The 24,643-nt window shown below is 36.0% G+C and overlaps 1 protein-coding gene across 1 annotated transcript in view; it reads right to left on the reverse strand.

Annotated features, from left to right (window-relative positions):
* Positions 1–10,096: 10,096 nt before the first annotated feature.
* TMEM41B (transmembrane protein 41B) overlaps positions 10,097–24,643 on the reverse strand; it is a 55,626-nt gene continuing 41,079 nt past the window's right edge. The window contains exons 4-7 of the mRNA XM_044681819.1: positions 16,219–16,312; positions 15,361–15,465; positions 11,564–11,702; positions 10,097–10,266 (exon numbers count right to left, since the gene is read on the reverse strand). Of these exons, the coding sequence (XP_044537754.1) occupies positions 10,097–10,266; positions 11,564–11,702; positions 15,361–15,465; positions 16,219–16,312 (508 nt within the window). The remainder of the gene's footprint in view (positions 10,267–11,563; positions 11,703–15,360; positions 15,466–16,218; positions 16,313–24,643) is intronic.

Raw genomic sequence — 24,643 nt, forward strand, 5'->3', positions numbered from 1 at the left:
ACACAGATCCTTTATCAAGCCAAACTGCCCAACATTCAAACTTGATTAAAGAATGCAAAACTCCAATGGGCTGGTCATGTTAAAATGCCAAACTTTAGGCATTTGCCTAAAAGACTATTTTATGGAGAACTCACAAGACAAGTCAGAAGAAGCAATACAAGGACACTCTGGAGATCTAAGGAAATTTGGTATTGATTATGAGACATGGGAGACACTGGTGCAGGACAGCTCAGCACAGGTTGCTCACATCAAAGAAGAAGGCACTATGTTCTAGGAGCAAAGCAGAAATTGCAGCAGCTTAAAAAAGAAACAAAAATCACAAGTTGCAGAAATTTAGAGATATCTCCACCCCAAATGTTCATACATGTTATTTGTGCCCAACCTGTAATAGAGCCTTCTGAACATGTATTGGTCTGATCTGCCACAATTGGACATATAATACACTGACTCCAACTTAGTGATATCATTTTTGCCCCATTTTGAGTCTGACAGACAAAAACCAGGTTATATAAGTACTATTATACTGAGTATAGATCTTAATCTGTTATTGGCCCAGGTTATCCTTGGAGACCTTTCTCTGATCGTAATTTCTGTGGTTCATTTGGCCCCAAAATTTGATTGACTTCCCTCAAAAGACCTCCTAGGTTCCCTGTAAGCATTGAAACTAATACACAGCATTAACCATAGAACAAGTTTATTAAAAGCAATAAAAAAAAAAAAAAACAGGAAAGTCCCCTTGCCAAAGCAGAAGTGACAGTTCCCCTTCTAGTAAATTCCATTTCCCTGCTATACAGAAATTTAGATTTGGTCTCTGCGAAACTCATAGTCTAATACTTAATCTCCTCTCTCTCTCTCTCTCTCTCTCCCTCTCACTAATGAGAAACTTAGCTTCCCCTACTTATTTGTGTCTTAACCATGGGCATCAGAATTATGGACCCTGAGGTTGGTTCAATGTCTGATGTCTTCCCTCATCCTTCTCTCTGGTGTCTGTGTACACCAGCATCAATATGGTGGCCCACTGTTAATCCCACACTCTCCACCTGAATACGTGTCTTTCAACATAGTTCAGTAGCTCTTGTTTCTCTCCAAATAATGCCATTCATCATGTTGCCCATAGGTAAGGTGAGGACCCAGAGTTTCTCAACATTTGTCAGGCAGCATGAGCACTTTCCCTAGCTAACTTCACATTCCCAATGGCTGCTCTACCCAGGAGCTACATCTTCTCTCCACTGCATAACCATCCTCATCTTTCCCCTCTACTCTGTACAGAATTAGGATTCAATCCTTGATATCCTGTCTCCAAATGTATAACTCTGGGAAGCAGTACACCATACTGCTTCTGAAGGGTAAGCATGTGGAAAAGGAATTAGACAGACTCTATTTACTCTCTTATAAGGTAGAACCAGAACAAATGACAGCAAGTTCCATGGCTCAGAATGGCAGCTTAGGATTTACATAATGCTCAATTTGGCAAGTCTATCAACCATCATTCTCTCTTGGGTTCATGGAAACCGGTTTCCTCTGGGAACATAACAATTTGGTTTGTTTCCAGGTGTTTACAAAAAAATGGTAAAAGACTCCCATGTAAGCACTTAAGCTAACAAACCAGGAAATATATTGAATATTTTATTTAATGCAGAAAAAAAAATGCAAAGGACTCACAACCAAAACAGTCAAGACACCATTCTTCTCTCTGAACCTCACACCTCCCTGTCTGGGATTTCCTCAGTACTCTGTATTCTTTACTACAAGAGGCTGAATGCATCCTGGCAAGAAAAAAATCAATCCTTACACCCAATCATGAGCCAACCTGGCAATCAAATTGATATTGAAGGCCTACTATATATTACTCAAAATTAGCTGTTGTGACGATTGTTGCAGTGGGCAGGTGAGCTGGGAGTATGGAGAACATGAACTGTGATAAGCCCTTTTTTCTCACAACAATCCTAGGTGTTATTATCCCCTTTTTATAGTTGAAGAAACTGAGGCATATGGAGGTTGTGACTTGCCCAGGGTCACATAGCCAGCAAGTGTCTGAGCCCAAAATGGAACTCAGATCATCTTGACTCTAGTCCCAACATTCCAGTTGCCATCATATTTCCCACTTTCCATTAAAATTGACTCTAGTCCCAACATTCCAGTTGCCATCATATTTCCCACTTTCCATTAATCTGTAAATCTGAGACTAGGAAGGAAATAGTTCTCTTTATGAGCCATAAGTGTGCACAAAGAAGATCCAAGAGGGAGTGTGCTTGACAGAAAGAATTTATATTTTCTTTTTCATTTTAATACCATGTTATTAAAGCTATGTGATCACATGGAAGCATGGTGACTCGGGGTACAGAAGGATGACACACCTGAGGGAGTGAAATATATCACAGTGGTAGGAGTAAATGAGTGGAAAATAGAAAGAATAAATTTGGTATTTTAATATTTGATCAATATTTCATCTCCTAGATTAGATTGAGACTGAAGATAATGAAAGGTTAAAAAAAATCAATTCTGAGTCATCCTCAAAGACCTGGCGTGCTGGAGGGAACAGCTCAGACATTGTAGGCTTGACTACCCTCTACAGGGTAAAGGCGATACTGCAAACAAAATACTCAACATTTTGGGAAAGATTCTACTCAACTCTAGAATGTGAAATATAATTGATTTTTTTCTGTTAAAGAATAAAAAAGTAAAAACTTCCTGGAGTAATTGGCACCTGAACTTAGCCTTAAAGGAAACGGATGGAGGGAACAAATTCCAAGAATGGGAAACAGCTTGGATAAATGTACTGAACCAAAAATTAGCATTTCAAGATTGAAGAATAGCTAAGGGTGGGGAGGGGGGCCAGCAGCAGCTGGGTAGCTCAGTAGATTGAGAGTCAGGCCTAGAGACAGGAGGTCCTAGGTTCAAATCCAGCCTCAGATACTTCCCAGGTGTGTGACCCTGGGCAAGTCACTTGACCCCCATTGCCCACCCTTACCACTCTTCCACTTAGGAGCCAATACACAGAAGTTAAGGGTTTAAAAAAAAATAAAAAATAAAATAAAAAAAAGAATAGCTAATGGTCCAGTTTGGTCAGAGGGTGTGTAAAGGAGAAAATTGTGAAATAAGATTAGAAAGGTAGATTGGAGAAAGACTGCAAAAGGCCTTAAATGTCCTTATACCATTATCAATAAAAGAATGGCCAGATTTTTGAATAGGGAAGTAATATGGATGTATTACTAATTACTATTATGGGCAGCTAGGTGGTTCAGTGGATAGAACACCAGGCCTGAAGCTAAGAAGATTAATATTCCTGAGTGCAAATCTGGCTTCAGACACTTACTGGCTCTATGACCCTGGTTAAGTCACTTAGTCCTGTTTACCTCAATTCCCTTATATGAAAAATGAGCCAGAGAAGGAAATGATAATAACTTTGCCAAGAAAATCCCAAATGGGGTCACAAAGAGCCAGACACGACTGACAGGCCTAAATACCAACAATTATACTAATACATATATACATATATATATATATATATATATATATATATATATATATAAAATCAATGTTAATAGAAAGAATGGGGATGAACTGGAGGGAGGGGATAGAGAAGTAATGGTTTCTCTGCACTCTTGGTCTGAGCTCTGCAAGTTCCTGACCTGGGTTTGGGACTGTGAACCCATTGCTTTGAATTTCCAGAAGGGTGCTACTGAACTCAGTCCCTTTCACCTGGTTGGGAAATTTTACTGGTTCAGCAGGGTAGAACTTTAGGCTCCCCTTTGGCCTGAGATTTCTACTCTCATTTCCTAGAGGCTAGAGCTGAGATTCCATTCTGCTCCTGGGGTTTGAACCACGCACCTGCTTACTCTTGAACAGCCTGGGGCCCATGACCCCTCTTCATCCTGGAATGCCATCCCAAGGTACAAGTCCTTTCCTCAGTCTGCCCTGCATCTACGACTCTTAACTAGGCAGTGAGCCACAGAGCTGCCGGCTGTCACCTGGTCCTGAGCCATGCATAATCTTAAGCCCTTTTCTGCTGGATGTGGGATCTCCTCTTTCCCTCTCTGCTCCTGGCCAGATCCAGTCCCCAGTAGGCTTCTCTGTCTCCCTATGATGACCTGAGATGGAAAAATGACTTGTAATTTTTTTCTTTAATATCTTGATTAGGATTTTTTCTTAAAACATCCTGATTATGATTCTAGATCTATTTGTAAGAGGTGGTATAGGTTTGGGTTTGGGGGAAGAGAACTGAATGAATCTCAAATGAAGTGAGATCATTGCATGTTTCATGGTAGTAGAATCTGGAAATGGCAATAGGAAACAAGAAGTATAACAACTCCCCAACCATGACCAGTGAATGGAGATCTAAAAGAGCAATGAATTCTGGAAAGGGTAGCAAACATTGCTTAGAAAAGAGTGCAAGACAACTATTTGACAAAAACTGCTGGAAAAATTGGAAAACAGTATGGGAAAAACTAGGTTTAGCTCCACATCTCACACTCTATACCAGGATAAATTCAAAATGGGTAAATGGCTCAAATTTATAAGGAGCTAAATCAATTGTACAAAAAAATCAAACCATTCCCAATTGATAAATGGACAAGGGACATGAATAGGTAGTTTTCAGATAAAGAAATCAAAATTATCAATAAACATATGAAAAAGTGTTCTAAATCGAAAGAAATGCAAATCAAAACAACTCTGAGGTACCACCTCACATCTAGCAGATTGGCCAATATGACAGGAAAGGAAAGTGATCAATGTTGGAGGGGATGTGGCAAAATTGGGACACTAATACACTGCTGGTGAAGTTGTGAATTGATCCAACCATTCTAGAAGGCAATTTGGAACTATGCCCAAAGGCTATAAGGAATGATGAAGACCTACATGAACTGATGTGTAGTGAAATAAGCAGAACCAGGAGAACATCATACACAGATATTGTTAACACTGTGGGACAATCAAACATGATCAACTTTTTTACTAGCAGCAATGCAATGATTCAGGACAATCCAGAGGAACTTATGAGAAAGAAAGCTATCCACATCCAGAGAAAGAACTGTGAAAACAGAAACACAGAAGAAAAACGTATGACTGATCACATGTTTCAAGGGGGATATATGATTGGGGATTTTCACTTTAAATGATCACTCTACTGCAAATATTAATAACATGGAAATGGGTTTTGAACAATAATACATGTAAAACCCAGTGCAACTGCTTGTCAGCTCCAGGAGTGGGAGGGAGGAGGAAAGGGAAAGAACATGAATCATGTAACCATGGAAAAATATTCTAAATTAATTAATCAATAAAAATTTTAAAATTAAAAAAAAGTACAAGGTCTTAGGGAGAGCCAAAAAAGAAATGAGAAAGGAAATGATTTAAGATGGAAATAACTGTGTTTAAGAGAAAACATTCCAAAGAGCACAAAGGAAGAGATAGGGAACTTTACACTGGGAGTTGGGGGTAGGTGGAATTGAGGGAGATTTACTTGAGGGGAGAAGAATACTTGAACAGCAGCAGTAGGGAGAACTAAAAACAATGAGGATGGGAAAGAGTAGGATGGGGTAGGGAGTATATTAATCTTTGAGGAATGAATTCAGGGAGGTTATCACTTTCAGTCAGGAGTGGAGTTGTATAAGACTAGATCAGTTATCCGCGTCCCTGTTGTTTTCAACTATATATCTGGATTTCTTGAATGTAGAGCAGGATCTTTTTGTTTTGGTATCTCTTGTACTATCCCCACAGTGCCTTGAACATAGTAGGCACTTAGTGTTTCTTAGAAGTGGAACTAAGAGTTCTGGTTGACTGCATGCACATCCAAAGAATCAGCAGGGTAGCAGAGTAGATCCCCAAAAGACTATGATCTCAGGTTGAAGTCCAGAGTTAAGTGATATATCTAAGTCACAGAGGAAGGATATGAACTCTGATTCCTAATCCAGCTCTCTTTCCCACTATATCATGATGCCTGGAAAAGTGAGGGATCTAGAAAACAGAGATAAATGATTAAGCATTTATTATATGCAATGAAAGCATTATGCTAAATGTGGGGGATATAAACAGAAAAGACAATCCCTGCTCTCAAAGTGGTCACATTGTAATGGGGAAGAGAAATATTTGGAAGGTTTCAGAGCAAGTCAGAAGGAAAAGTTTCATGATCCTTACTTAGGGCAAAGCAGCAAAGAAAATGAGAATACCTCCTCCGCATTATCTCCTTTGATGATATATCATTTTCTAATGCTGAACCTTTGGCAGTACTAAGGACTTTTGTAACAAGAACTTTCTTTTCTGGATCTTTAATAGATGTGACTATAGGACCTACAAGAACCACATTATATAAAAAATTATTAAAGAAATTCAAGACAAGTAGAATTACACTTTAAGTTACTGTGAGAAAGAAAAGGAATGCCTATTTTAAAAATTTATCCATTCAGAGAATACAGCAATACATGAAAGTTAATGAGGGAGTCAGTTTGATTACATATTATGTGATCCTACCAGTCTCTTTCAGCTCTAAATCCCAAAACAAGAATACTTTCTTCATTCATCCCAAAATACCTACATTATGCAAAGCAAGAGTCATATTGCAGGGAGAATGAACCTTGGGAATCATGAAGACTTTGGTTCCATAGAACTGGCTAACATGTCAGAAAAGGAAAATGATAAATGTTGGAGGGAATATATCTAGGATGCCTGGGAAAACAAGGGGTCTAGAAAACACAAATAAAGGATTTGTTAAGCATTTAGTATAAGCAAAGGGAGAGTAATACATTATTGGAACTGTGAATTGGTCTAACCAATTTTTTGGAGAACAATTTGGCACAATGCCAAAATAGCTATAAAACTGCATATCCTCTGACATTTCAATATCATTCCTAGGTTTATACCCCAAAGGAATCAAAGGAAAAGGAAAAGGACCTGTATGTACAAAGAAATTTATATATAGCAGTAGTTTTAGTGGAAAAGAATTGGAAATTGAAGGAATGTCCATCAATTGGAAAACAACCAAACATGATGGTGATAGAATACTACTATGCAATAAGAAATAACTAGAGGGATGGATTCAGGAAAACTGGGAAGACTTTTATGAACTGATGAAGGTTGAAGTGAGCAGGACCAGCAGAACATTATACACAGTAACAACAATATTATAACAAATCAACTGTGAATAATTTAGCTACTCTAATTAATACAATGATCCACAACAATTCTAAAGGCTTCATGATGAAAAATGCTATCATCTCCAGAGAGAAAGCTGATCAACTCTACATGCAGATTGAAGCACTTTTTTTCTTTTCTTTTTTTCCCCATAATACAGCTTATGTAGAAATATGTTTTGCATGACTTCATAATGCGTAGGGCAGGTAGTGGAGGAAAGGAGATAATTTAGAACTAAAAATTTAAAAATTGCACCTCTAAATCCTACCATCTATATGTTCTGGGCAGATCTTTAACCTTTTAGTATTCGCTAAGACTTCAAGGACAGAGAAATTCCTGATCCACGCTGGTAAAAAGGAGTTTCGTCATCCAGAGCTCTGTAAAGGAATGAAAAAAGAGGTCTACACCAAAATGCAGAGTGCTGAGTGCTAGAAAAGGTTACAAAAAAACCAGTAAATCCTCCCAACTCTCAAGAAGGCTGTCCTATTGAAGTAATTACATGCACAAATAAGCCTTGTTATAGAATAAGTCATACTTATAAAACATTTTAAGGTCTACAGAGCAATCCTCACAACTTTTTGAGGTCAACATCAATGAGTTCAAATAGGTTGAAAGTAAGTTATTAACAGGAAAATGTCTGTGAAATAAAACCCATGTACAAAGGTGATGTTTCTCAAGTGTTTTATTCCCATCACAGTTTAGCTTACATAGAATATCCTTAAAATATTGTACACAAAACATAATACAATTCCAAAGACAATCTACTTTGCCAAGTGAACAAAATCTCACATGGTAAGTTAGTGTCTTACCTTCCTACAAATGTTGTTTATCTTCCCATTTGTTTCATGGCAGCTCTCACCAAAGGACTTAAACTTGGCATCTCTCCATCCAAAGGATTTAAATTTGTGCCAACTGGACCTTATTAATTTGGGGCATTAGAACAAGTCTTCTAGGAATAACACATTTTTGAAGGGACCTTTGCATGCTACTGGCTGTATTTTCCCCCAGTAAAACATGCTCAAGTATACTTTCCTAGCAGCCAAGGAAAAGGAATCTACAACCACTAGCTTGAAGTCAATGACATACTTGGAAAAAAGAAAAACACTGAACTGAAAATAGCAGTCATATTCATCTAATACACAAAGCTCAACAGTAAAAGGAAGCAACTAAACAGTTAATAATGATGAAGTAACTCTAAAAAGGCAAGAGTTAGGAGGGCTTCAGACAACAAAACTCAGTAGTGTGAAGCTTCACTGCTCTGATGAGTCCAAGTTCATAAATTATAATTCAAGCTCATATTTTGAAGTAAAAATTTACTCTGTCATATTTTTTAAATTAGTACTACTTTGTCCATAAAGTATGTTTTAAATCCTTTTATGTAAAAATACTCAAATCTTTATTGTGAGGTCTAAGGGCAACAGGAAACCTTTTCTATGAACAAAATTAAACCAGATCACATAAAGAAATGAGACAAGTGCATATTAATATATTTTCTGTGTATTTACAATAAATTCATTTGTTAATACTGTGACAGAAAAAGTAATGGATTGATCCACATTACATTATAGAAATCAGGTTTTAAAGATGACCACATCTTTCAAAATTAAAAAATAATTAATACAGGGTTCTTTTGTTTCTAAAGTAGATTCTAATGTAATGACAAACTTCTAGTAAAACAAAACTGACAAAACCTTAAGGAATGGCAAAGCCCAGGATCGGAGGCATTGCAAACAAGCAGCAAGCAGTGAGTAGTTTTTCCAGTGCTACCTAATTAGAGTTGTTACCATTTGAGAGACAGTGTTCTTTTTTTATTTGGTGGCTTAAACAAAATAAATCACTTAATTTGAAAACTGCATTGATCTAAAATAGTTACAATTAAAAACCTAACAATCAGGTACAAAAAACATCGTCTTATAAGTATAACATGCACTAAAAACTATAATTACATAACATACCTTTAAGTACCAGATTAATAAATTAAGGATGAAAATTCTGTAACCATTTTTCTGAACAATTTATTACATTTACCAGTGAAGATGTATACTGGCATTAAGTTTTTGTCCCTAAAAATCAAAGCAGTGCAAATTTTCTACCCCCTTCTGACTGTATTTGGAGTGATGCTTTGGAAACTCTCTTTTGAGTTTTCAAGGAGGAATAGTATTTTAAAATATTATTTGAATAGAAATTATTGCCATTAATTTTAATCACCCTAGTATACAGGCACAACTGAAATATTGGCAAAACTAGTTTAAAGAGAACAAAACAAGTTGAGGTCAGAATTTTAAGATTCAGACGAATTCATGATAAAAATTCAAAACAAAACAACAAAAATCAAACCCCACAAAAGTAGAAAAACCTGATATCCTAAATGAATTCCTCAATCTTCCAAGGGTCTGTATTTAAACAAATCCATTACCATAAACCTAAGAGGGAAAGAATAAGAACCATAGAATGCCAGTCTCATTTTCCCAGTTGCTACTCTGTAAAAAAGGCTGATCTCAGCAGGAATCCTAACACTTCTGTTGTCCAGCAAGTACTTTTGCATATCCATTAGGTTATCACTTGGGAAAAAGAAAGAAGGGAGAAGGGAAAATCAACAGCCCCAATTACCAAGTCAGGGAGAAGTGTGCTCAGGTCCTGGGATCACAACCACTAGATTAGCTCGATGGATCTAGATGAAGAGTTCTCTGCAACCTGCCATTAATACTTGTCTGCAGTTACTGGTGAAGTGTTCGCTGAAAGAAGTTCATGTTTCCCTACCCACCACGAGCAAGAAAATCAATGTCCTTTTCCAATTCCCATTTTACTCCCTCTTCTTCCTCACCACTTAGAATGCCTTCCCTCAACTGTTTGATAGGAAAATGTTCTCTTTTTCCATTGGTGAAAAGATAATTTCAAAACAGAAAAATATGGAATTGCAGATCCTGAGATGAAAATACAGGGAAATTAAAACCAAAGAGCTTTGTTACTGGAATTTCTGTTTCAGTTTTTTCTGGAAGACAGCTGGCAGAATAGAGAGAACTGCTAAAATCATCAGGACAAATACTGAGTTCCAGGAAACAGCTTCTCCTGCTGTTGTAAGCTGGTAGAGTGTTGTTCCTGCTTTGATAGCTACGAAAGATGGGGGTGCAACACCTGGAACAAAACACAAAATGACAGGATCAAGCCAGGTTATTTCAGTTTTAATAACAATATGTTGCCACTCAGCTTTGAAAAATAATTCATGAAGGACACAGGAAAAAACCTTCACTTCAAGGTTTACTAAAAAAAGTGACTCATGTTACACTGACAGGTCAAAGCACTAACATTAGCTGGGTGACTTAGTACTAATCAATTCCCTTTTATGTGCCTCAGATGAGGAGGTTGGACTAAATTATCTCTAGGATCCCTCTTAAAATTTCATAACTCCAGGAATGCACAACACTAACTACATAGTATACAATATATATCAATTCCCTTTTTTAGAATTTTAGTCAAAAACTATAAACCAAAACAAGACAAGGGAGGAGTTGTGGTGGTTTTTCCCCATATTTGCCAATAAAAATGGAAAAGCCTACTTTTTTATCAATTATATTTTTAGGAATAGAAACTATTTTATCGTCCTAAGTCCATCAGTAAGGCCTTCCTCTGATACCTCATCTGGCAGGAAAGTGATCCTGGATTTGCAAAGATTTTATAACACAGTACAAGCTATGAAAGAACCTACCATTGCTATAGAAAGGACTGATAAGGGCTAGGTGTCTTTTCACTTTAGCGTCAGACTAGTCACAGTTATTTACATCAAGTTGTTTACCAGGGTAATTTTTCTTATCACAGAAGATCTCAAAGACAGACTTACTAAATGGCAGAGGGATTGCAAGCATTAATGAATTTGGCAAGATCCAAAAATTTGAGACACCATTGCTCATTTTGTTATCTCAGTATTATAACAGAAATCCAAAAAAACAGATCTGACCAAAAAGAACTCAAGTTCATCTAATGATTTATTCTGCCTCTAAACAGACTGTCCATAGATAAATTTCAAAATAGGCTGAATTTTCGTTAGGTAATAAAATTCAACCAACCTCCTTAAGTGATTCATATTTATGTCAAAGATTTAATACCAGTTAAAAATCAAAAGGAAAAAGGCAAGAAAAAAGGGACCTTGGCTTCCTCTAAATCCTTTCTCTTAACTCCCCCCCTCCCTTTTTTTTTAAAACCTTTAACTTCTATGTATAAGCTCCTAGGTGGGCAATGGGGGTCAAGTGACTTGCCCAGGGTCACACAGCTGGGAAGGGTTTCAGGCCAGATTTGAACCTAGGACCTCCCGTCTCTAGGCCTTAACTCCCTTTTTATATAACAGAAGTTTTAAATTCTTATTTAATCTTGTCCTCTAATTTAAGTATCCAGTAGAGGGTGGTATTCCATAAAGCATGTACAATAAAAGTCTTACCTAGAAAAGTACCAATAAAAAATACTTTTAATGGTACATTTATAACAGGAGATGTTATATTAATAAACCAGTTAGGCAGAAAAGGAGTTATTCTCAAAAATATTATGTAGTTAATGAGATGGTCTCGATGTCGTTCAACCTGTTATAAAAGAGAAATAGATTAGAATTCAAGCAAATTCTATCTAAGAGTCCAATTTTTCCTTCAAAATAGTTATAATGTATACAACTGCTAATTACTCTGATCTTATCCAGCTGAAATGAACAAAAAAGAAACTAAGTGGAAAAAGTATGAATTGTGCCAGCATAAATTTTCACAAAATATTGAAGCTAAAATAAATTCTAATTTTTGTTAAACCCTTACCTTCCACCTTAGAATAAATACTATGTATTGGTTCCAAGGATGAGGCAATTGGGTGGGGGTACTGTTAAATGACTTGCCCAGAGTCACACAGCTAGAAAGTGTCTGAGGCCAGATTTGAACCTAGGACCTTCTATCGCTAGGCCTGGCTCTCAATCTACCAAATTACCCAGGTGCCCCCTAAATTCTAATTTTTAAACAACTAATAAAATTGGGTTTCCTTTTAGCAATTGTGCTTACAATTTATACTACAACGGTATCACTAGAGGTTCTTTTTTTCCCCCTTAGGGTAAAAATAGCTGCTTTTTAGGACAATAAACAACAGATACTTGTCTACAAGTTCCCTGCAGAGAAGCTCGTGTATTCAGAGTAGTGAAGTAGAAAAAGCAATGGAATGGGAGGTAAGAGACTCATCTGCTAGTTCTGAATCCACCTAAACTCACTACATAAGCAAGAATAAGTGCCTTTATCTCTCCAAACCTCAGTTTCCTCCTCTGAAGTATTGAATTTTAAACTCTATACTGTTATTTCCAGTTATTAGAAGTGAATCTCAGTATACACAGTAAGGAAGGAGTAAAAAATTTGGAGGGAAAAGAATTCCATCTGAGGTACTTATTTCTTTAAAAAAAAAAAACTCCTTTTATAATAAAGACCTTCATTTCCTTGGGGTACTGACCAAATCCACAAGCATTTATTAAACTCTAATGTTCCAAAGATTATAGTAAACACTGTGACACAAAGAAAGGCAAAAATCATCTCTGTCCTCAAGGACCTCAAATTCTAGTGAGAGAAATAACAAGGTAAATAAATACAAGATCTCTCCTTAACAGATGGCAGACATTCTGAGAGCAGAAGTCAGGAAAGGCTCCTTGAACCTGCAAGAGGCCTGGGAACTGAAGATGCTAAAGTGAAGAAGCAGAGCATTGCAGACATTGGGGAGTCCATGCAAAGGCACCCACATGGCAGCATGATGCACATTCAGAGAGCTTAGGGTAGACCAATACTGCTAGAATGTAGAGTACAGGAAGAAGAGCCAAGTGTGAGAAGCTCACAAAGATGGAAAGAGGCCAGGTCAGGAAGAACCTTACATACAACACTGAGGACTTTATGGGGCAGCTAGAGAGCACAGTGGATAGAATGCTGGCCTTGAAGTCAGGAAGACTCACCTTCCTGGGTTCAAATCCAGTCTCAGATATTTACTAGTTGTGTGATCCTGGGCAAGTCGTTAACTATGTTTGCCTGAGTTTTCTAATTTGTCATGTGATATGAAGAAGGAAATGGCAAACTACTCCAATATCTTTGCCAAGAAAACCCCAAATGGGGTCACAAAGAGTCAGACATGACTGAAATGACTGAACAAGAAGAAAACTTTAAAACAAATAAACAAAAAAAAAAAGCACTGATTAAAGGTTTCCTCTATTTAAAAAAAGGCTATCTGGATCTACACTTGTGACAGGTGCATGTGCACACACACAGGCATGTGAGAGGGAAGACTCATGGATGACAATGAGATTTTTGAGTCTGAATGACTAAACGGATGGTGGCAGGATAGTGGCATACTCAATAGTCATAGGGAAGTTCTCATAGGTATAATGAGTATCCTGTTTCCTGCCTTCTCAATTGATAAAGGAAGGAGAGACTCTTGAACTGAAAAACAAAATTTTATTTTAGGAGAAAAAAAGGTGATAGGGAAGTTCAAAAGATTTTGAGGGGAAAAGGAGTTTTATGTAGGTCAAGTTAAATTTGAGGTTCCTACACTATAATCCAGGTGAAGATGGTCAAGAAGCAATTGGAGAAGCTCAAGAAAAAGACCAGTGCTGGATATCCAGAACTGGGAATCGCCTACAAATAGATAATAACTAAATCCATGAGAGCGGATGAGATCACTGAGAATATATGGGGGCTCCCCAAGATCATAGAGAGAATACATATCAGGGAATTTTTTTTTAATGTACATCAGCCACACTAAATGATCAATCTGATGCCAAGATAGAGAAAGTGCACCATCTTTACAAGAAAATTTGGTGGGTTATTCATTTAAAACAAATTAGAACAGTCACACATTCGTATGATACCCAATTTTGTATTGTGATCTGCTACTAGAAAGTTTTATGGGAACCCAAAAAGTAGATGGCAACTAAGACATTTTGAGAGTAAATATTTAAAGTAACACTTAAAAATTCATTCTAAGATTCTAAGTAAAAAAAAGTATCATCCACTTATTTTCTTTTCATTTTTAAAAAACACTTTCCTAGTAAAAACTCTAAGCCAGAAGGGTAAGGGATAGGCACACAGTTAAATGACCTCCCTAGGAAGTGACTAGGTCCAGTTTTGAATCCTGGTCCTTCTGACCCCAGGTCAGGCACTCTATCCTAAATGCCTCTGTCCATTTATTTTCAGTGCAGGTGCCTACAATACAGCTTTCTACATAAGTAGTAAATGAACATACATGAACATGCCTACTAAATGCAAACCTCAATTTCCTATTGTTTTAATGACATCACAAACATTTCAGAAATTAACAGATTAATAATGTAGACAACAACAAAATTAAAATCCCACAGAATCCCGAGTCAAATTTTATAACTTCCATGCATTACTTGGAAGGATAAGCAATAATACTATGGAAGTTCAGCAACAAATATACCTAAAAAATTTAATTCACAGGGGCAGCTAGGTGGCCACTTGAGAGCCAGGCCTAGAGATGGGGGATCCTAAAGAGTTACATTTATAACACCTCTACCTGAAGTATAATTTCTCCCTCCCCTTATCCTAAGAAATGGTGCCTGTTGAATCTCATTATTAATGTCACAGTGATAAGCACAAAAGTCTAAACAAATAAGCACCATCAAAGAACAGTTTGCATTTTAATCAAAAGTCTGTTATATTGTTTCTTTTAAACAAGCTCCATGTTATTTTTTTTCTTCCTTAAAAAAAAAAATTTTTTTTTTAAAAATATTTTTCCGTGGTTACATTTTCTCTCCCTTCCCTCTTTCCTCTTCCCTCCTGGAACTGACAAGGAATTCAATTGGGTTATACAAATGTTATCACTTGATACCTATTTCCATATTATTCATTTTTGCAATAGAGCAATCTTTTGAAACCAAAACCCCAAATCATATATCCACAGTTCATTCTCTCGACATTCTTTGTCATAAATTCCTCAAGATTGTCCTGAATCATTGTATTGCTACTAAGAGAATTACTGTGTAAAATGATTTCTTGGTTGTGCTCATTTCACTCTGTATCAGTTCATGGAGGTTTTCTTCCAGTTCATATAGAAATCCTCCAGTTCATCATTCCTTACAGCACAATAGTATTCCATTACCATCAGATACTCCATGTTATTTTAAATAAGAATGTTTGTAGAGAGTAACAATGATACATTTGGCAAGGCATTATCGAAGAGAGAAAGAAGTGCAAAGAGTACAAATATTACCTGCTGTGACCATTTCACTGCCTTTTCTGTTAAATACTTGTACACTACTGGTCTTCCAACCAAATATGAAAGCATGTAACAGAAGGAAGCGCCAAGTCCAGAGCACTAGAAAGCAAAAGAAAGCCATGGGCATAATTACACTTAACTTTTTGGTAGGGCTCTTTTCATTCTAAGACTCACCCAGCATAAATTTCATGTGGTACTGAGGATCACAGATTTATAATTAGAAGGGACCTCAAAAATCATTTAGTTCAAAAAAAAAATCATTTAGTCCAACCTTCTCAGTTTGGAAATGGGGATACTGAAATCAAAGAAATTAGGTGACTTGCCCATGGTCCCACAGGTAGATCTAATGACATCTATGGTGCGCATCTATCTGGATCTTCTTTGTATCCAAAGCTACTCATAAGGAGGGTCTATTTTAGGATTCACACTTGGGATTTGTTATAGTCAAGTTTATATAGCTAATCTTAGCCAAGAAAATCATTTTTTCCATATAAAATCTCAAATGCTAATCAAGTGACTGATTTGCTTTAATCCAAACCATTATTTCTGAATAGTGTTTCCAGTTCCCCAAATCAAAAGCCCCATCTCCCTTCCAGCAATAAAATATGACTTCCCAAAGATCAGTTTACTTTGGGACACAGAGAGAAGGGGACAACTAACAGAATAGCTCTCCACTGTCCCATGAAATGGAACAGCTTTTCATGGAGGCATTTTTTAAGATGGGGTGCTACCATTCAGTTTCATCTCACAGACTGTCATGTCACTAGGACAACATAATCATCATATCTGATTTCAAGATCATTTCCCCATTGCTACTTACTAATTTTATAGTTTGTGTATATATACACTTACCAAACAAACAAGGAATAAGGCTAACGGAAAAGGATAAAGAAATCCTGAGAGAATACTGAGAAATATAGACCCCGGAATAGCAAATGTTTGCAAGCTGTAAACTTAATGGTTAAGGATTATAAATAAAATCCTAAAAAGGAAAGAAATTTAACATTTCTTAGAATAATGCATACTATATGACTTACGAGATAAACCACATAAATATAAGTAACACTCAACAGGCAATTTCTATAAAGTATCATAATTCACTTATATATTAGCAGAATGTCTTAACTATAAGGGTGCTATTCATGGATTAATAATAATAGTAGGTTATACCAATAGAAATGGGAAGATGGGGGCTTAGACGGAGCAAATCTTAAAACCTTCTCACCCTTCCACACTGAAATAGAAAACAATGCACTTCGAGAAGAAAAGGGACGAAATCTAACAACAGGAGAGAGCAGGGGGACCCTACTGCTGGACAGCTAAAGAGGTACTCCAAGAAAAAGGCTTGAATTCTTGAACTGTCGGGTCTCTGGGTATAAGAAAGGGAATCTCAGGACCCCTACCTCACGCACTGTGCGGAGTCTCAGGCTGGTGCACCAGCCTGGAGAGAGAGCCTTGATAGCACTGAATTCAAGTAGTTGAACACAGGCACCGGGGAGGTGACTGGAGGAGAAAGCCAGAGAAACACAGCAAAAACACTTGGAAGATGGCGGCGTAGATGGTGCCAAACCTCGGACAGCCTGGCTTTATCAAACCAACATAGAGAACAAAGGGCTTCAAGAGGAAAGAAAACCAGGTCAAACAGCAGGATAGAGCAGGGGGATCCTACTGCTAGACAGCTCAGCAAAAACACTCCATCTTGTCCCCCCACTTTTTATATTCCTTCTTGAGGTTTTAGCCTCAGGGCACATTAAGCAATACAGACTAATCCAATCAATACAGACTTAATCCCATCAATTATAAGATAAGAAGTCTTCAGAGGGCAGGGAAACTCCAATGCCCCTTCCCCATAGACTGCAGAGAAAGTAACTACAAAACTCCATTGCTGGCTAGGGGAAGATCTTTCATCAAAGCTCATTAAATCCACCTGCTTAAACTAGCAGAACAGAAAAGGAAAAAATATGAGTAAACAACAGAAAGAGAGAAAAGAAATGACAATTGACAGCTTCTTTCAAGGAAGTGAAAAGAGAGCAAATGAAACAGAAGAAGAGGAAGAAGTTCCAGCAAATTGGGCACAGGCTTTGGAAGATCTCAAAATCCAATTAACTCAAGAACTTCAGGAACTCAAAAAGCAATCAAGAGAAGCTGAAGTCAATTTGTAAAAGGAAATACATGAACTAAAACAAGAAAATAAAGTCTTAAAAGCCAGAATTGGCTAGCTTGAAAATGAAACAAAGAAGGCAAAAGATGATCAAAGAAAATCAGACCACAGAAGAAAGATGACCAAAAAGCCAAGGATGAAATTCAGTCTTTAAAAAATAGAACTCAACAACTAGAAGCAAATAACTTCACAAGGCAGCAAGAATATATAAAACAAAATTTAAAAAATGAAAAATTTGAAGAGAATATGAAACACCTCATTGATTCAACCAAAGATCTGGAGAACAGAGCTAGAAGACATAATTTAAGGATTATTGGTTTGCCAGAATATCATGGCAAAAGAAAAAGTTTAGACATCATTCTACAAGAAATTATCAGAGAAAACTGCCCTGACATTCTGGAACAAGAGGGAAAAATGGAAATTGAAAGAATCCACAGATCATCTCCTACATTTAATCCACAACTGACAACTTCCAGGAATATTATAGCCAAATTCAAAAACTACAGAACAAGTAAAAAATATTACAAGCTATGAAAAAGAAGTCATTCAGACATCAGGGAACCACAGTTAGAATAACACAGGATCTGGCTGCATCTACATTGAAGGACCAGAAGACATGGAACATAATATTCCGGAAAACAAGAGAACTAGGTCTACAACCAAGAATCAGGTATCCAGCAAAACTAACTATATTTTTCCAGGGGAAAGTATGGTTATTCAATAAAATCGAGGATTTCCAAGCATTCATAAAGAAAAAACCAGACTTAAAGAGAGTTTGCTGCCCAAACACAGAACCCAAGAGAATCACCATAAAGTAATTAAGAGAATTGGGGGGGGGGGGTGACTTTTCTTTAAGGGACCCAATAAGTTCAATCCATTTGTATCCCTAGAAAAAAAGAATATATTGGCAAATATTAAAAATTGTTATTATCAACAGGGTAATGAAGAAGTTTACATAGAGGGAACAGTGACAAACTGTACAGGATAAAATATCAAGATCTATATATATGTACTTATATATAAATATATACAAAACTAGAGGGGGAAAAAGGAGACAATATTAAGAAAATTGGGAAAACAAACAAAATGGAGTAAATTTATATTCCATAAAGAAGCACGTGGAGTGAACAGGGAAGAATAACAATACACTGGAAGGGTAGAGAGGTTGGAGAGAGGAAATATTTAATACTTCAGTGCTTTGAAATCAACTTAAAGAGGAAAAAACAATCAGATCCATTGGGGGCAGAGAATTGATTCTCACCCTATAGAGAAGTAGAAGGGTAACAAAAGGACTGGTGGGGAGGGAAGCAACACTAGGAAGGGGGAGGGCAGAGGGGTGGGGTGGTTGTGATGGGGTAGCTTAAAAAGACTCTAAAGAAGAACAATAGAGGAATGAGAAGGGAGAAAGAGAAGTACAATAAGGGAGGGGATTAGGGGAACTGATTAAAAACAAAACACTGGTATAGAAGGAAATAGTGAAAGAAGAAAGGGTAGGACAAGGAGAGAGAATCAAAATGTCTGGGAATACACAGTTGATAATTATAACTCTGAATGTGAATGGGATAAACTCACCCATAAAACAGAAGCAAATTGCAGAGTGGATTAGAAACCAAAATCTTACCATATTGTTGTCTACAAGAAACACACGAGACAGGCAGACATACACATAGAATAAAAATGAAAGGATGGAGCAAAATCTATGGGGCTTCTGTACGAAAATATTTATAGCTGCGCTTTTTGTGGTGGCAACAAACTGGAAAAGGAGGGTATGTCCTTCAATTGGGGAATGGCTGAACAAACTGTGGTATATGCGGGTGATGGAATACTATTGTGCTAAAAGGAATAATAAACTGAAGGAGTTCCAGGCGAACTGGAGAGACCTACAGGAACTGATGCAGAGCGAAAGGAGCAGAGCCAGAAGAACACTGTACACAGAGACTGATATACTGTGGTAAAATCTAATGTAATGGACTTCTGTACCAGCAACAATGCAATGACCCAGGACAGCTCTGAGAGATTTATGGTAAAGAACGCTACCCACATTCAGAGGAAGGACTGCAGGAGAGGAAACATATAAGAAAAGCAACTGCTTGAACGCATGGGTCGGGGTGGACATGATTGGGGATGTGGACTCGAAACTACCACACCAATGCAACCACCAACAATTTGGAAATAGGTCTTGATAAAGGACACATGACAAAACCAGTGGAAATGTGCGTCGGCCATGGGTGGGGGGAGTGGAGGGGGGTGAAGGAGAAAGTAGGAGCATGAATCATGTAACCATGTTAAAAATGATTATTAATAAATGTTTAAATTAAAAAAAAAATCTATGGGGCTTCAACTGAGAATATCAGTACTCAGCATATATGCACCAAACGGTAGAGCATCCAAATTTCTAAAGGAAAACCTAGTGGAGCTCAAGGATGAAACAGATAGCAAAACTATACTAGTGGGCAATCTCAACCTTCCCCTATCAGATCTAGATAAATCAAACCAAAAAATAAATGAGAAAGAGATAACAGGTGAATGAAATCCTAGAAAAATTAGAGTTAATAGATATATGGAAAAAAATAAATAGGGACAAAAAGGAATACATCTTCTTTTCAGCAGCACATGGTACATTCACAAAGACAGACCATGTAATAGGGCATAGAAACATGACAAACAAATGCAAAAAAGCAGAAATAATAAATGCAACCTTATAAGATCATAATGTAATAAAAATAGTTATTAGTAAGAATACATGGAGAGGCAAACCAAAACCTAATGGGAAATTAAATAATATGATTCTCCAAAATAAGTTACTGAAAGAACAAATCATAGAAACAATAATTTCATTGAAGACAATGACGATGATGGGACTTCTTCAAAACCTATGGGATGCAGCCAAAGCAGTTCTAAGGGGAAAATTTATATCACCGAGTGCATATATTAACAATTAGGGAGGACAGAGATTAATGAATTGGGGATGCAACTTAAAAAAATAGAAAATGAACAAATTAAAAATGCCCAGATGAAAACTGAATTAGAAATACTAAAAATCAAAGGAGAAATTAATAAAATCAAAATTAAAAGAACTACTGAATTAATAAATAAGACTAGAAGCTGGTGTTTTGGAAAAAAAAAAAACATAAAACAGACAAATCTACTGGTAAATCTAATTAAATATACTGGAAAATCTAATTAAAAAAAAGGAAAGAAGAAAACCAAATTAACAGTATCAAAGATGAAAAGGGAGATCTCACCTCTAATGATGAGGAAATTAAGGCAATCATTAAAAACTATTTTGCCAAAACTAGTGGAAATGTGCATCGGCCATGGGTGGGGGGAGTGCGGGGGGGCTAAGGGGAAAGGAGGAGCATGAATCATGTAACCATGTTAAAAATGAATATTAATAAATGTTTGAAAAAAAAAGAAAGATACCTAAGGGGGGGAAAAAACTATTTTACCCAATTATATGGCAATAAATATAGCAATCTAGGTGATATGGATGAATATATACAAAAAAATAAATTGCCTAGATTAACAGCAGAAGAAATAGAATACTTAAACAATTCCATGTCAGAAAAAGAAAATGAACAAGCCATCAAAGAACTCCCTAAGAAAAAATTGCGAGGGCCTGATAGATTCACAAGTGAATTCTATCAAACATTCAAAGAACAACTAATCCCAATAAGATACAAGTTATTTGATGTAATAAGCAAAGAAGGAGTCCTACCAAATTCCTTTTATGACACAAATATGGTTCTGATTCCAAAGCCAGGCAGACCAAAAAGAGAGAAAGAAAACTACAGACCAATCTCCCTAATGAACATAGATGCAAAAATCTTAAACAGAATACCAGCAAAAAGACTCCAGCAAGTGATCAAGAGGGTTATCCATCATGATCAGGTGGGATTTATACCAGGAATGCAAGGATGGTTCAACATTAGGAAAACCATCCACATAATTGACTATATCAACAAACTAACAAACAAAAATCACATGATTATCTCAATAGAAGCAGAAAAAGCCTTTGACAAAATACAACACCCATTCCTATTGAAAACACTAGAAATTATAGGAATAGAAAGACCTTTCCTAAAAATAATAAACGGTAAATATCTAAAACCATCAGCAAGCATCATATGCAATGGGGATAAATTAGAAGCCTTCCCAATAAGATCAAGAGTGAAACAAGGATGCCCATTATCACCTCTATTATTTAACATTGTATTAGAAACACTGACTGTAGCAATTAGAGAAAAAAAAGAAATTGAAGGTATTAAAATAGGCAATGAGGAGACTAAGCTATCACTCTTTGCAGATGATATGATGGTCTACTTAAAAAATCCTACAGGATCAACTAAAAAGCTAGTAGAAATAATCAACAACTTTAGCAAAGTTGCAGGATACAAAATAAACGCACGTAAATCATCAGTATTTCTATACAACACATCTCAGCATCAAGAGTTAGAGAAATTCCATTTAAAATCATCCTAGAAAATATAATACTTAGAAATCTATCTATCAAAACAAACACAGGAATAATACGAACACAACTACAAAACACTTTCCAAACAATTAAAACTAGATCTAAATAATTGGAAAAACATTGATGACTCATGGATAGGACAAGCTAACATAATAAAAATGAGCATCTTACCCAAATTAATTTACTTATTTAGTTCTATGCCTATCAAACTACCAAAAAACTTTATAGAATTAGAAAAAACTATAACAAAGTTCATTTGGAAGAACAAAAGATCAAGAGTATCAAGGGAAATTATGAAAAAAAAACGTGAAGGAAAGTGGCCTAGCAGTACCAGATATTAAGCTATACTATAAAGCAGTGGTCATCAAAACAATATGGTACTGGCTAAGAGACAAAAGGGAGCATCAGTGGAATAGACTTGGGGTAAGTGACATCAGCAAGACAGTGTATGATAAACCCAAAGAGCCCAACTTTTGGGACAAAAATTCACTATTTGACAAAAACTGCTGGGAAAATTGGAAAACAATATGGGATTAGGTTTAAATCAATATCTAATATCCTACACCAAGATAAATTCAGAATAGGTGAATGACTTGAATATAAAGAAGGAAACTATAAGAAAATTATGCAAACAGAATAGCATACTTGTCAGATCTCTGGGAAAGGAAAGATTTTAAAACCAAGCAAGAGTTAGAAAAAATTACAAAATGTAAAATAAATAGTTTTGATTGCATTAAATTAAAATGGTTTTGTACAAACAAAAACAATGCAACTAAAATCAGAAGGGAAACAAAAAACTGGGAAAAAAATCTTTATAACAAAAAACTCTGACAGAGGTCTCAAATATACAAGGAGCTAAATCAATTGTACAAAAAAATCAAGCCATTCTCCCATCAATAAATGGGCAAGGGACATGAATAGGCAATTTTCAGATAAAGACATCAAAACTATCAATAAGAACATGAGAAAGTGTTCTAAATCTAATAATTTAGAGAAATGCAAATCAAAACAACTCTGAGGTATCACCTCACACGTAGCAGATTGGCTAAAATGACAGCAGGGGAGAATAATGAATGTTGAAGGGGATGTGGCAAAATTGGGACATTAATGTATTACTGGTGGAGTTGTGAATTGATCCAACCATTCTGGATGGCAATTTGGAACTATGCCCAAAGAGAGCTAAAAGAATGCCTGCCCTTTGAGCCATCCATACCATTGCTGGGTTTGTACCCCAAAGAGATCATAGAGAAAAAGACATGTACAAAAATATTTATAGCCATACTCTTTATGGTGGCAAAAAACTGGAAAATGATGGTATGCCCTTCAATTGGGGAATGGCTGAACAACTTGTGGTATATGCTGGTGATGGAATACTATTGTGCTCAAAGAAATAATAAATTGGAGGAATTCCATGTGATCTGGAATGACCTCCAGGAATTGATACAGAGTGAAAGGAGCAGAACCAGGAGAACCTTATACATAGAGAATGATAACACTGTGGTAAAATCTAATGTAATGGACTTCTGTACTAGCAGCAATGAAATGACCCAGGAAAATTCTGAGGGATTTATGGAAAAGAACGCTACCCACATTCAGAGGAAGAACTACAGGAATGGAAATACAGAAGAAAAACAACTGCTTGAACACATGGGTTGATGTGGACACAATTAAGATGTAGGCTCTTAGTGACCACCCTAGAACAATTATCAATAATATGAAAATAGGTCTTGATCGATAACACAGGAAGAAACCAGTGGAAATGTGTGTCATATACTCGGGAGTGTGGGTTGGGGGGAGAGAGAGCAAGAACATGAATCATGTAACCATGGAAAAAATTTTTCTTAAAAAGAAAGAAATGCTCATATTTTAATAAAATTTGGCATATCTATAAACCCAAACTTAAAAACCATAAAAATATGATAGCTAATTACTAGCTTTGCCAAAAATCATTTTAAATTTAAACACAGGAATTTGTTACCATTAAAGTAAAATTTTTTACTAATAATAAAAAAATTGGGGTTATATTAGACAGTTAAATATGAAGACATAAAAATTTTATTACAGAATTATGTTAGCCATGGGCAGAAAATAGTTAATCTTCCCTCCCCCCATTAAATTTTAAAAATAAATATTTACATGGCTAAACAACATTTTTATTATGACATTTTATTATGTGTCATATTATATATATGTTATATGATAATTTGTGATAGCATTAACAAAAACAAGGAAAAACATTATCTTGCCGATCTCTTTTAAAATGAAAAATTATTTCTTCTTGTCTATAGTTTAGAAGGATCTTTAGGCAAAACTGTATAAGTCTAAGATGGAAAATATGTAAAGAAAATGAGAATGCTTAAAAACAAATGTTTAATAATCTGAAAATCTAAATTAATTTGGAATAATTATTAGTAGTATAACTGACTTAAATAGACAGTATTAAAACCAAAAAAGGAATTGGGTACAAAAGACAATAAAAAAGGATAAGGATAAAATAACTAAACAAAATTAAACAAAAATAATTAATCATTTTAATCTTAAATTTATAAAATACTTTTTTATTCTATTTTTCTTCTTCCAACAGAAAACTGAGTATATTCTACAAATTAAGTTTATTTTATCCTCCTCTAAAAGTACATAAT

Source organism: Gracilinanus agilis, chromosome 6 (assembly GCF_016433145.1).
Source record: "Gracilinanus agilis isolate LMUSP501 chromosome 6, AgileGrace, whole genome shotgun sequence".
Lineage (NCBI taxonomy): Eukaryota > Metazoa > Chordata > Mammalia > Didelphimorphia > Didelphidae > Gracilinanus > Gracilinanus agilis.